We start from the raw sequence: 13862 nt of genomic DNA on the forward strand, positions 1-13862 counted from the left end.
TTGCGCCGGAAGTGGGCAAGTTTGACAAGCGGAAGTTTTTGTTTTGTTGGGGGCAAAAATAAATAAATATATATTCTACAGGTGAAACGTCGTTTACGGTTGTAAAATATGAATATATATTTTTATAAAATATTGAATAGATTAATTATTAATTATCCCCAAGCTGAAAAGTCCAAGTAGCAAAATACGTTCCTTACCTACGTCATCTCTCCGCGTCATTGTTGTGGTCGCACACCGACAGCGTCGTCGCTCCGAAAGCTGTGCTCCAGTCAGTGTATGTTCCCGTTGTTTCCACATTTAACGCATATTATCTATATATATATATATATATCTATTCTGCTTTCCGGCTTCATCAGTCGCTCCTGTTTCCCTTGCAAAAGGGGGGACGAGTTTCTCTTTCCTTGGGGGAAGTTTTGTGTGGATCAACAGCTAGCCTCTGTTAGCCACGGAGTCAATGTTGATGCTGTTCAGATGCTGGTTTAAAAATGTTTTTAGCTGAGCTGAATGCACTTAGTCCCAGATCCATGCTACCTGAGTTGATCGATCTTAAACATGGTTGCAGGTGGCATCATGGTGACGCTGCCCAGCTCCCTGACGGACGAAGAGGAGTCTCTGCAGAAGAAGTATGCCAAACTCAAGAAGAAGGTAAACGATGATGTCCCAGTTTGAAGTTTAGCGGTTTCGCTTTCTTAAACGTATTAACCCCCTCTCGACGACATGTGTATGTGGTTTACCCCAGAAAAAGGCCCTCCTCGCGCTGAAGAAGCAGAGCTCCACCAGCCAGACCAACCAGGGTGGGCTGAAACGCAGTAAGTGTGCCTTTGTGTCACCCGCACTGAAGAGTGGTTACAGTAGTTTCTCGAAGGTCACTGTGCCCTTTCTGGGTGTGAAGGCTCACTAGTTAGTGTGTACTAGTGTGCATGTGGTTGTGAAGTGGGTGTATAGTGTGCGTGTGTGTGTGTGTGTAGATTTGGTGGTGTTGTGTAGTGTGTAGTGTAGAGTGTGGTGGTGGAACGTTCATCCTCTGAGTGGCACCAGCAGAATCCCGTTTCTGTGTGTTTTTGATATGCAGAATGCTCTTGGGTTTAGTTAACCCCATTTGTGACCCAACTCCCAAAACAAAGTAGATGTTAACTTCTTTTCTGGGTTCGGAATTGGTTTCAGAAGATGTGATGCTTTCGTTCTACCACACTGTTTGGTTTTATGTCCTGTTTTCAATGGGATCGCTGTGTCACATACTGTAGTATTTAACACAGAGTATCGGGGTACAGTTGATAGATCGGGTGTTTGCTGTCTCATTCTCACGCGTCGCGCCTTGTTACGATCACAGCGCTGTCCGACCAGCCGGTGGTCGACACGGCAACAGCGACGGAGCAGGCCAAGATGCTGATCAAGTCGGGTGCCATCAGCGCCATCAAGTCTGAGAACAAGAACTCGGGATTCAAGCGCTCGCGAACACTGGAGATCAAACTCAAGGTGACTGACCAGCTGCCCTTTGAACAGCACAGACACAGTGTTGACCTGTAATGGATGTTGACTGAGGTGTGCTGTGTGTCTCCGCCCCCCATAGGACCCAGAGAAAGGCCCGATCCCCGCCTTCCTCCCCTTCCAGAGGAGCGTCTCCACAGACGAGGAGCTCGCAGATGTAAACACACATTCTGTTCTGTTCATTTGATACCTTTAGTCTTTATTTTACAAACTCCAACCCTCATGTTTCAAGTTCAGCTGGGTATACTTGCCGTAGTTTTGTCAGAATCCGGGAGATGCGTTGATCCAAAATAAGAACAACAATTCGAGGCACACAATGAGATGAGACGTTCTTTATTAATCTGTAGGTGGTAGTGTTGGCGTCACATCAGAAGTACAGGACCATAATCAGTAGTGAGGCTTAAAAAGAGACTAATATGTTAAATAAAAAAGGAAAACGTAGATAGTTAAATACACAATAATATATTTTTTTGTTGACATTATTTCCTTTTCCCCGCCCCCTCCAGTCAAGCAGAAGAGGAGGCCCCAGGAAGCCCCTGTATGAAAGGTAACATCCTCATCCACAGATGATCTGATGATGTCATGATCTTAGCTTTGTGGTTGTGTGGTAAAACCAACCACTTCCTTTGATGTCACACAGCTTCGTCACCCCCCGGGACGAGGAGGAGGCGGGCGGTGGGGGGGAACGAGACCGGGATAGGGAGGCGGACCGCGGCCCCGACCGGGAGAGAGAGCGAGGGGGAGACCGGGAGAGAGACCGAGAGAGAGACCGAGAGAGGGAGAGAGACCGGGATCATGGTGGGGGCGGGGAACGCGACCCGGACCGGGAGAGAGACCGGAGTCGAGACAGAGGAGACCGCATGAGGGAACGGGACGGACCGTTCAGACGTAAGACAGAAGTTTGTAACCATCAGTCTCTGTCTGTTTCCACCCATCTGTGAGCATGTCGCTTCATCGCTTGTTGTTAGTGCTTTGCACTTGGTTCTATGAACATCCTTACTGTACCGACAGCGGTTGTTGCTATTTTTGTTTCTCCTTCTTCTGACAAATGTACTTATTGTAAGTCGCTTTCGATAAAAGAGTCTGCTAAATGCCCTGAATGTAAATGTAAATTTGTAAATGTGTTTGTGCCCCCCGCCCCCCTCCCCCCCAGGGTCAGACTCGTACCCGGAGCGCCGCGGGGCCCGTAAGGGGAACACGGTGTACGTGTACGGCTCCGGCCTGGTGGAGGATAGCCTGCGCTCCGCCTTCACACAGCACGGCACCATCATCGACGTCTCCATGGACAACCCCCGCAAGTACGCACGTCACCGCGTCACGCGGCTTTCAATATCGAGTTGTGATTAAACCAGCTGTTAAAGCTGTTAATGTTTACATTTCATTTCTACTGCTCACATTTTAGTTTCGTTTTCTTCTTCGTTTTTGAATATTCATATTGAAATTGTATTTTTCCATTGCATTTTCTTGTTGTTGTTATTACTCTCCTCTCTCTTCCTGCTTGGACAAACACATTTCCCATCTAGGATTAATAGCAAATTACAAATAACCTCAAACATCAGAACTGATATTTGTGTTGTTTTCCGGCGTTGCTCTCTCCAGCTGTGCCTTCATCACCTTTGAGAAGATTGAGTCTGCAGACCAGGCCGTGGCGGAGGTTCGTATCGTTTGTCAGCAGAATCTTGTGTTATTTAGACGTCTGGGGCCTCATTTATAAAACTCTGCGTAAAACCCTCCCTAAAACATTGCGTATGCCCAAACCTCAGAATCTGCGTACAAAAATATTCAGATCTATAAAACTGTGCGGCGCACACCTCTACGCACTCTTCTCGTTATTAATACCAACGTGTGTTGAAGTTTGTGTTTGTGCACGAGCGTGCACAAGCGCCATGCTCCTCCCAAGATTGTCCCATAATAGTCCTTAAATGGTAAATGCTAATTAATCAATGAATATTCCTAGTATATAAGGAGCCTTTGCTGACCTATCATTACACGGGAAAACACACGGCTAAAATAGCCTGTTAGAATACAGAGGCCAACAGGAGCATTATTTATTGGCCTTGTGCCAATAGGATAATTAATTACTGTGTCCTATAGGCTAATTTAATGTAGGCCTACATATGTATCAAGAAAATTAATAAAACTTAAGTGATACAGTTGGTGTGGCCGAGGATTGTGATTTGAAAGGGTTGTAGTGTGTTGAACATAATATTGCCTTATTTCATAATGGGTGCTTTTTATAAAATGAATAAATAAATCCGAAGTCATACTATGTGGTGCGCAATGTGCGTTGGGTATCGGGAGGTAGCTTCTTTTGCCGTTATTGGTGGTTTGCAAACCGATATGGTGCATTACCGCCACCAACTTCCTGTTGTCGTCTCCGGAGATAACTGTTTGAAAAACTTTGCGGGACCTTTATTCCAGGGTGAACGGATGCGTAGAACTGCACACTCTTTTCCGCAAGGAATTTTTCTATAAATCACGTTGGCAGTGAAAGATGCGTACGCACATTTCATCCCTGTTTCCGCAACATTTTCGTGCGCAGAGACCTTTATAAATGAGGGCCCTGGTCTTGAGCCCGTTACCATGGCAACCACTAACCAGGTGTCCCGTATGTTTGTGTGTCAGCTGAACGGCAGCACAGTGGGGGACGTCCACATCAAGGTCAGCATCGCCAAGAAGCAGCCCATGTTGGACGCTGCCACCGGGAAATCTGTCTGGGCCTCTCTGGGTAAACCTCTCTCCACCACTTTCTCTCACTTTTTACGATGATCTGTGATGGTCTCTCTCTCCCTTTTAGTGATGGGCTCCCTTATGCCCCCATTTTTCACTAACTCACCCCCTCTCTTGATAGTTTGTCTCTCACTGGTCCTTGCTAACTGAACTCTCTCTCTCTCCATTGATAGTCTATCTCTCTCTCTCTGGTCTGTGTTAACTCATCTCTCTCTCCCTCCACAGCGGTGCAAAACAGTGCTAAAGGCTCGTATCGGGATAAGAGGAACCAAGTGGTGTACAGTGAGGACTTCCTTTAAGTTTTTAACACTTCAACTCAACCATTTTCTGTTTCCCTTTTTGGACACGGACACTGGTTCTTACAGGAAGCTGCAGCGCCAACGGCTCTTCTTTCAGTGTGGTTTTTCGTCGGGAGGAATGTGCACATGATACATCTAGGTCATATTTGTTATTGTCTGTCTAGGGTTAGCTGGCTCCCGAAGAGAGGTCTAGTTTGGTTTGTCTGAGCTCAATAAAATCTGCTTTCAAAAAGCTTCCCTTGCATCATTTTAACTCTGGTACACAGACAGTGAAGGTAACGTCTGATAACGGAGGGGTGGAGAGTGTAGGGGCTAGCTGGTCCAAAGAAGCTCCTCACTCCTACCTCCTCATTATTAATGATCTGTGTGGAGTGTGTGTGGATGATGTGGAGTGTGTGTGGATGATTGCTGGTTTAAGCAGCCTCTCTTGGCCTTGGAGTCAGACTGACTGGACTCTGGGGCTGGGCAAGGCTGCACACCTGTTGTGAATTAAGAAATCGATTTAAACCAGTCAACACAACACACTCAGGGAGAGATCTCCTGCATGGCAGAATGTGACTGCTCTTGCACTGTCATTAGTCAACCTCTGCAATAAACCAGTTTCAACATCCCCACCCTGTGACCTTGGTTTGGAGGAGCCAGTAAAAGCCAAGTGTGGCAGCAACTTAGGTGGTGTGTAGAAACAGACAATAAATAAACCTGCATCTGGACAACCTGAACACAAGCTACTTGTATTACTAATAGCAGTTAATATTGTTATCCAGTAATATACAAACATATATAAATATATATATATATATATATATATACACACTAAAGACCAAGACAATCTCTCTGTCATTCCTTAATAAACAAAGGTTTAATTGTACTGTGAATGCTCTAATCCTCCATACTGTACTCTATACTTAACCTGACTTCATACTTGTAGTTTAACATTAAGATGTACTGACAGAAGTTTTGCAATTATTTTTTTCCTTTAAATCATTTTATTTACAAAACTTTTTTCACACAAATGTAGGAAACCAATTCCGCACACCAAGGGATCACTCCAAACAGTTTAATCTCAAGGCTAGCTTCCAACACTAGTAGGGAGATTAGGGTACCTAGTTCAACAGGACATTGTAGATGTAGTTGACATACAGTAGATAGGTCTCTGATGGAAAGACATGTCCGGGCGTACCCCAGTAAAAAGGGGATTTCTTTCCCCGATTTGTTGAATTTACAATTACAAAATCACAGAGTGATGTGATTGGATATTATTCATCACAATCCGGCTCTCTGTGCTCGCCGGTGGCTGTGATAAATCGGCTGATAAATTTATTTCAGAAGATTAGAAATGATATCGCCTTCATAAAATGTGCTCTCATATTTTGGACACATTCCCGGTCACAGTGTGGAATCGTCTTATATTATATTAGAATCTAAAACTATCAAGACCCAGTTAATACAAAGCAGCCTCGACTCTAGCAAAATTAGTTACAATAACAGCGTTTAGTGCCAGTGTGTACACCGATATGGCGATCAAGATATTGTGTCTTTTACTTGTCTGCACGACCACCAGTCTCAGTGAATCATGGAGGAAATAAAAAGCGGTACTTTGGAAGGCTAGCGGTGATGTCCTTTCAAAAACCATAATCCAGATCACAAAGTCTCTTGGCTCAAAACCCCTTCACCTCAGTAGGACCCAGATCCAAGACCTGTGATCCCACAAGGACCACCACTCCAAGACCCACCCCTCCTCCTCCCCCATGATAAAGTCTGTTCCTACGACAACAAGGGCTCCTGGATCATCGGTTCCTGCTCCTCCTTCTCTGAATCGGCTTTCTCCAAGCCAAAACACGTTTCTATGACAACGAGGGCTCCTGGATCATCAGTTCCTGCTCCTCTTCTCTGAATCGGCTTTCTCCATGCCAAAACACGTTTCTATGACAACGAGGGCTCCTGGATCATCAGTTCCTGCTCCTCCTCTCTGATCGGCTTCACCCCCACCACCAACCCACCTCCTCCTCCTCCTCCTCCTCCTCCAGTGCCACTCTCCTCCCGGGCCCGCTCCTCCTGCTCGTGGAGGGAGTTCTGCCCGGTGGTCTTGCCGTGCTGCTCCTTCAGGTGGCGCCGCAGCGCCGGCTTGTGGGCGAAGCGGGCGTGGCAGTAGGCGCAGCGGTGGGGCCGCTCGCCACTGTGCAGGTTCATGTGGTCGATGAGCGTTGACTTCTGCGTGAACGTCTTGTAGCACAGCGGGCACTGGTGGCTCTTGCCAGGGCCGCCGCGGTGCACCGCCATGTGGCGCGTGAGGCTGGGCGCGCTCTGGAAGTGCTTGCCGCAGCAGGGGCACGCGTACAGCAGGTGGCTGGCGCGCACGTGCGCCGCCAGGGCATGCGGCGAGGGGAAGGTCACACCGCAGTGGTCGCAGATCACGGGCCCCGCCCCCACGCTGGAGGTGGAGCCCACCACCGCCACAGACTCGTCCCCACCGCCGCCGCCGCCGCCTTCCGACGACGGTCCCCCGAGGCCGCCCTCGCCGTGCTCCGTGCCCTCGCCCAGCAGGAAGCGGTGGTGCATGTCGCTGGCGGCCGTCATGGCGGCCACGTCGTCCGCGTGCGCCTCCCCACCGCCGCCGCCGCCACCGAAGTCCATCGGGGGCAGGTCGACGCCCAGGTAGCCCGCCGCCGCGCTCATGGCGTCCGCCCGGCTGTAGTCCACACCGTACGGCCCCCCGCCCATCAGCCCCCCCGCCCCCCCGCCGGGGTACCACAGGTCCGGGTGGGGGCCGGCCAGACCCAGGGGCCGTCGCTCCTGGGCCGTCGCCCACTTCCTCTTCTTGAAGCCCCGCCCCCGGGTGCGGCCGGCGCGGGGCTCGGAGTAGCGGCGCCGGAAGACGCGCGCCGCCGCCATGGAGAGGCTGTCGCGCAGGAAGCCGCCCATCTCCAGCTCCTCCTGCTCCGAGGGGTTCACCCCGAACCCTCCTCCTCCTTCTCCTTCTCCTCCCAGCTCCCCGTCCATGTGGGAGTAGGGGTCTCCGTGGGAGGCATCTGAGGGGCCTCCTCTCTCCTCCTGGAGGTCCCTCCGGCCCTCCGCCCCACCCTGCTCCTCCTCCTCCTCGTCGGGGGGGTACACGTTGAAGAGCTCGTACTCCCGCCGCGCCTCCTCCTCGTCCGACGCGTTCACCTGCAGGAGGAAAGAAGGAGAGAAGGAGAGCCGTGGGTCCATCGGAAGGCTGGGTGTTTTTTTTTCTGACTCAAGAGTACATTTTATCCACGTTCCTGATAAAAAATACAAATGTAACAACAAAGACGTAGCGAGCCGTCCGTGCCCTGACGACGAGTTTCACGTAATTTAAGTGTAAGAGACATATTTAGTAAATGTCTAATTTTCTAGATATTTGGAGTTGCTGTTTTCTATTCTTTATGATTATTATTAATATTGCTATTAGCATGGACCCATAAGGCTTCCGTAGAGTCATGACGTCAGAAGTAGTGACATCATGCACGGGAAACACAGAGCTAGAAGCACTTGACCCTTGTTTCGATTTCATTGCCTTTGTTTGTATTGGTCCCTTAGGGTGATAGTAGAAAAAAAAAATTTCCCTGGGAGGTAAGCCAAGATATATGCCCTGATCAACATAATTGTCAAGCGGGTATGTTCCCCTGGAGGAAAATTTGGATAAATAGTCCCTTAAATTATAGATTCTGGTGAATTTTGTGGAAATAAGTTGACAACATTCAGACATGAGATGAACAAAACAAATATAAGCCTATATTACAGTAGCATCTTTGTGTAGGCCTAGAGCACCAGAGCTCTTGGGACCCTGGGCCTGGTAGGCCTGTTCAGTAATCCATCCCTGCTTTTAACTAGTCACTTACCTGCGTATGTATTGCTTGTATAGCATACTGAGACTACAGATAGTACAGCCATACCAAGAAAGGTCAGTAGGTGGCAATTATAATACTCCAAAGTAAACTAGGAATTAGTTAGTAGCCTAACCATTGACTAAAGGGCATGAACAAGGTGACATAAATCTTATATAAATCTTTAAAATAAATGGAGCAAAATATGCACCATTTATTTTAAATACATTTTGAAAGTTACAGTGCAACAAAAACATATATAATACTACAACCCTAAAGTTGTTTATTCAAATCAATTTGCTATTAAGAGAATACTATTTAATAGAAAACTAAAAAATATAGCTTACTAAAGATAAGATATTATAAGATAGCTCGCATGCTGCCTCGAGACAGACAGATGCGTAAGGGCGGGTTTATCCTCCGCTAATTTCTGACACAAAGTGATGAGTCGATGAGCGAATGTAAACGACAGATCAAACTCGGCAATGAAGGAGCACAAGCAAATTTTTAAATCAGCCACGCAATCGTCATTGAGGGTCGGTTATCTGCTGTGGCCCCCGGCAAATGTGAGGTGTGCTGAATTGCTCGGACAGCTGCTTGATGCCTAGGGTCGAATTCGTGCCGTGGCAGCACTTTTTTCCCGCAAGTTCCATACAATATTCTCCTTGCGCACAAAGTGCAAAAGCATGCTCCTGGTTGCCAGAGTTTTTGACACCAGCTCATCCACACCTGTCCGTTGTGACTTTAAACCCGAGATTGCATTGTAAGAGAAAAATAAGCTTTGTTCCACGCTGTAAAGCAACGCAATAAACATAAGAGCTGTGAACAATTGGAAACAGTAGGAACAGTGGAAACGTTATCGTCACTGACTGAATGTGTCAACTTGTAATCAGGGCCTTGTGTTGGCATCTTTGGGAGGGGGGACGCTGCAGAGACGCTTCAGAAATATGCAGAATATCCATTTTATATATATATATATATATATATAAAATGGATATTCGCAAACCGCATAAACGTTTCTCAAGCCATTGATCAATAGAGACAACCTGCCGCTTCCTGATCAATCACTGCCACAGGCAGTGATTGGTCACACAGACACGCACCTTAATGCAGCGCAAAATTATAGATAATTTCTTGTGCTTGTGTAGGTACAACACATGGAATGTTGCCACTTTAAAAATTACACCAAATGTATTTAGGAAGACGTTAAGGCATGTAAACATAAAAAAACAACAACTAATTTACAGGTGCGTAAACGCCACTCAGAGGTGCGTAAACGCCATTTCTAAAATCCCAGAGGTGGGTAAAAGGCGTTTACGTGCGTTTAGCCACCACTACAGCCCTGGATATGACTGGCCAAAACCCAAGACTAGCCCCTACTCTATTTCTGATTGGCTTAAGTAGGCCTACTGGTGTGGTTAGAGTGAAAGCGCCTCTCCGATCTTGGGAAGTGTCAGACCACACGAACGCAAACCAGATTTTTTTTTTTTTCTGCAGACACGTTGATACGCCGGAATTCCGGCGTGGCGCCGGAACACTATCAGCCCTGCTTATGACATGTAAACGGTCAATCTAATTCAAGAGATATGTCATTTTTGGAGTCAAGCGCATTGCTACTATAGGCTTACCAAGTGTTGTGAAAGACAACGCAACACTAGGTGTAAGTTACCTACGGCAACAGCCTCTGTGGGATACGCAGGAACCACAGGGGTATAAACCAACAGCATCCCTCCCACTCCCTCTACCTTAATGCACGACTCGTCCAGCAGGGGGCTGTTGCCATGGTGATCGCCGGCTCCTCCCGGTCCTTCGTCATCCTGGGAACCCCCCTGAGGGCTGGAGGGCTGCGATGGTGAGGCGTGGTCAGCAGGGGGCGACAGGGAGGTGCCACTCACTATGACGGGCGTGGAGAGACCCTCTGTCTTGATCTGGGACCGAGAGGAGAGGGAGACACCTTCGCACATTAAACCCTGGAGGATCCTCACACACAGACCTCCTCCCATTCATAGGATTAGTCCCAAACCTATTTAATTGTATTTGAACCTACATATTAGGATTTAATGCAATCTGGTAGCAATTCCGATTATTAATCAAATCTATCCTATTATAATCTGATGTACTGTAATTTGTTCTATTGTAGATCAAATTTGATGTAATCCATCCTAACCTAATATAATTGTGTGTAATTTAATCTAATCTTATCTATTTTATTGTATTTCAATCTATGCATCTAATTTGTTCTATTGTAGACCAAATTTGATGTAATCCATCCTAACCTAACCTAATATAATTGTGTGTAATTTAATCTAATCTTATATATTTTGTTGTATTTCAATCTATGCATCAATCTATCCCAAATTCCAATATGAAAATCTAAAATAATCTGATCTAATTTAATCCAATCCAACATAACCAAAGTGTATATACTCTGCTCTCATCTGTTGTTCTAATATTCCACACAAACCCAGGAAGTAAACACAGACACATCGCCCGGCCCCACCCCCCTGCCCATCACACACGCGCATCCACCAATTGGAGCGCAGCAGCCACGACCCGACCAACCCACCTTGGGCTGGGGGGCGGGGCCTCGGTGCAGCATGTACTTCTTGAGCGCGCCGCGGCAGCGCTCCACGATGTGCTCCATCTGCAGGTAGCTGGCGGCTGTCAGGTAGTTCACAATCTCCTCAGGGCCGAACTGCAGCACCCCCGTGTAGCAGGAGAGCAGCAGGTTACAGACCACCGAAGAGCTGTGGAGCAGAGACACCTGGGGGGACGACAGGGGGGGTTACAAACCACTGAGGAGCTGTGGAGCAGGGACAGCTGGGGGACGCAGTCATTTTTATGATGTACCGGAGGCTGTGGTTATGGGCCCTTCCTGTCTTTAGTCAACACTTCCAGTGTTTCCCACAGACCAGGTAGCAATCTGTGGTGCCTCCCTGCAGGGTTGGCAACTTTTGGTTTTTGGCCGGAGTGAGACTCTGTAGAATCTTATAATGCTTACATTATAACCGCGGGTGGAATTGTTGATGGGGGGGGGGGCAGTTGGATTGCGGGCGGACGGTATTGTTTTTCAAGTGGGGGGGGGGCGGGTACGGGATTACGGGCTGGCGGAGTTGTTGAGGGTTGGGTTGCGGGCGGACGGGATTGTTGTGTTGGATTGCGGGCGGACGGGATTGTTGATTGCAACGAGAGATCTGGTTTTTTGGTTTTTTGGCCGTGAAATTTGTTGCGTGTGTGTGAGAAATTTATACTTACAAATCGCGTTATAATAAAAATAAATTTAAAAAGCGGAATCAATTTGTGGTGCTCGTTGTTGAATCTGTGGCGCTGTGCCACACATTGGTCTATGTATGGGAAACACTGACTTCCTTCGGATTCTGCTCGATATACAAACACTGTGGCGAGCTTGAGCTTTAGGAAACCAACGTTTGATTGAGATAAGATTGATATCTGTGGAATAAAAAAAACAGTCCTCAGTATAAATGCACCGGGCGTTTACCGTTGTATATAAGACCACCAGTTGTTAGCTGTGTCGATTTGTGTTCCTGATAGATCTTCCAAACATGTGACTCAGGTTCTGCGGTACCTTCTAGTTCCTGAATCGAGGTCGTCCCTCATACCAGTGTCTTAGCTAGTGATTATCTGCATTCTAGCAGGGGAACTCTCTGGTTGCATGGTTCTGTTTACTGAGCATACTGAGACAGGTGGATACTAGCCTTGTGAGACCATCCTGAGATTCTGCCAGTTGACATTCTTATTCTGATATCTAATGCGTCTCGTAACTCATCTTGCGATCATGCTCTATTAAATCATCTACTCATCACTCGTCCCGAGGGTCAGATTGCATCTTTTTTCCGACGGTCTCTACTGTTGCAGGAAGTCAAGTTACGGTCCGGTCTCATCTTTCACAATTTAAGTGTCGAAATTGAGAAGTCATGCTGAACTCCTCCAAAGGGATTTAAAAACACCTGTAGGCCTCCTCAACCCAAACCTGACCCCCCCATCTGCTCCTTAACGACATTAATTACCTCACTTTAATTAATCGGGAACACACGAATGTTGGAGTTCTGTGGTGGGCGTGGCCTACCTGTAGTTTGGAGGCGGGGCTGAGCAGGAACTGGTCGCGGAGGAACGGCGAGCACGCCGCCAGCACCACCTTGTGGCCCCGGAACGTCTGGTTGTCGCTGGCGACGATGGTGACATCGCAGAAGTGCTGGCGGGACCGCAGCGAGTTCATGTGCTTCAGGGTGGCGTCCCCGTGGCCCGGCAGCCGGAAGCACAGCACCTCCATCTTGTCTGCACACAGGGGGGGGAGGTCGGGTCTGACTTTAAAAAGGGCAAATCCCGGCTCTACCACCAGGTGCGATGCTGATTGGCCATTACGAGCCGTTTCAAAATTGACCCATTAGTGACGTCAAAAGTGGGCGCGTATGTCCACACCAGTGAATAGGCGTGTTTCAGATCGTCTGCGTTTGAGCGCATGCATGTACGAGACTTGAGAACATCCGCCGGAACTAGTAAGAAACACGTCAAGTTCCCACCACGTCAAGTTGGACACAGGTGCACTTCTTTGGGTGGGGGGAGAGACACAGTCCAATGGGTCGCCTGGTGTGTTGATGTCACTAATCGGCCGATTTTTAGCTGGCTTGTGAGGGCCAATCAAACCAGGTGATTACCCTTAATAGAAAGCATAAACACACACCCAAGTCAGGGGACCGCCTATTTAATGAACAACCACAACCTTCAAAGCAGGCACGGACTGAGAGAACCTAAAACGATCGGGTCTGTTTTGACAAATCAACAACACACCACATAGGATGTATACTGTGCCTTTATAATCGATAGGATACACCAGTTACAAGCGTTGTTGTTTGTGCTCAGTATCCACAACCGAAAGACACCACTTGATCATAACGCCGTAACTTTTGATTGACGGTGCAACCCATTTCGACCCACACACACGTGTCGTCACACAACGCGGACCCCTGTTGATCGGGAGACAGACGACTGATCATTGATCAACGCCCCGGATTAATGATCCTGATGAACTCCTCTGGGCCTACCGGGTGGACTGTTATGCGGGCTAACTTGGGCTCTACATCTGCTTGATGTCTAGTGTCTGAGGATCAGACCCGGTTCAGCTCAATCCGGATCACAACAACTTCACCGATACTCACGGGCGCGTCTCTCCTCCATCGCGGATCTGATTGGTCGGAGTCGTCCTTAAAAAAAATGGTGTCGATTTCGAGACGGATTGTGTGGTAAAGTTGTCTATTTGTGTTGACAAGCACCGTGTCACACCGTCGACCACATCTCCCGTGTGTGTTTATTTTGGACCCCGGATTGAAGCCACTTCCTCTAAACGGTTTTTCTTGGGCGATTCGATAAAACCGACCCGGGGTCAGATCTCGTAAGCAGTAATCGCGATGTCTCCACGGTGCGCCGGAACGTGATAACCGTTCCCGGGTCAGTTGGTCAACAGCGAACGGGGACCGCAAAA

General features: G+C 48.0%; 2 protein-coding genes across 2 annotated transcripts; one reads left to right on the forward strand and one right to left on the reverse strand.

The window, feature by feature from the left end:
• The first annotated feature begins 230 nt into the window (after positions 1–230).
• On the forward strand, positions 231–4743 carry nelfe (negative elongation factor complex member E). The gene is made up of 11 exons (XM_084484659.1): positions 231–274; positions 563–645; positions 740–809; positions 1331–1476; positions 1571–1645; positions 1995–2035; positions 2129–2376; positions 2642–2786; positions 3088–3142; positions 4114–4216; positions 4444–4743. Exons 2-11 carry the CDS (start codon positions 571–573, stop codon positions 4515–4517), a joined length of 1032 nt encoding a protein of 343 aa, XP_084340785.1. The 5' UTR covers positions 231–274; positions 563–570; the 3' UTR covers positions 4518–4743.
• Positions 4744–5543: 800 nt separating this feature from the next.
• On the reverse strand, positions 5544–13832 carry LOC311365129 (uncharacterized protein). The gene is made up of 5 exons (XM_084484648.1): positions 13540–13832; positions 12450–12658; positions 10929–11126; positions 10108–10290; positions 5544–7682 (listed from the first exon to the last, which is right to left on the reverse strand). Exons 1-5 carry the CDS (start codon positions 13556–13558, stop codon positions 6441–6443), a joined length of 1851 nt encoding a protein of 616 aa, XP_084340774.1. The 5' UTR covers positions 13559–13832; the 3' UTR covers positions 5544–6440.
• Positions 13833–13862: the final 30 nt, after the last annotated feature.

This window comes from Micromesistius poutassou, assembly GCF_964030765.1.
Source record: "Micromesistius poutassou genome assembly, chromosome: 20".
In the NCBI taxonomy this organism is placed as follows: domain Eukaryota; kingdom Metazoa; phylum Chordata; class Actinopteri; order Gadiformes; family Gadidae; genus Micromesistius; species Micromesistius poutassou.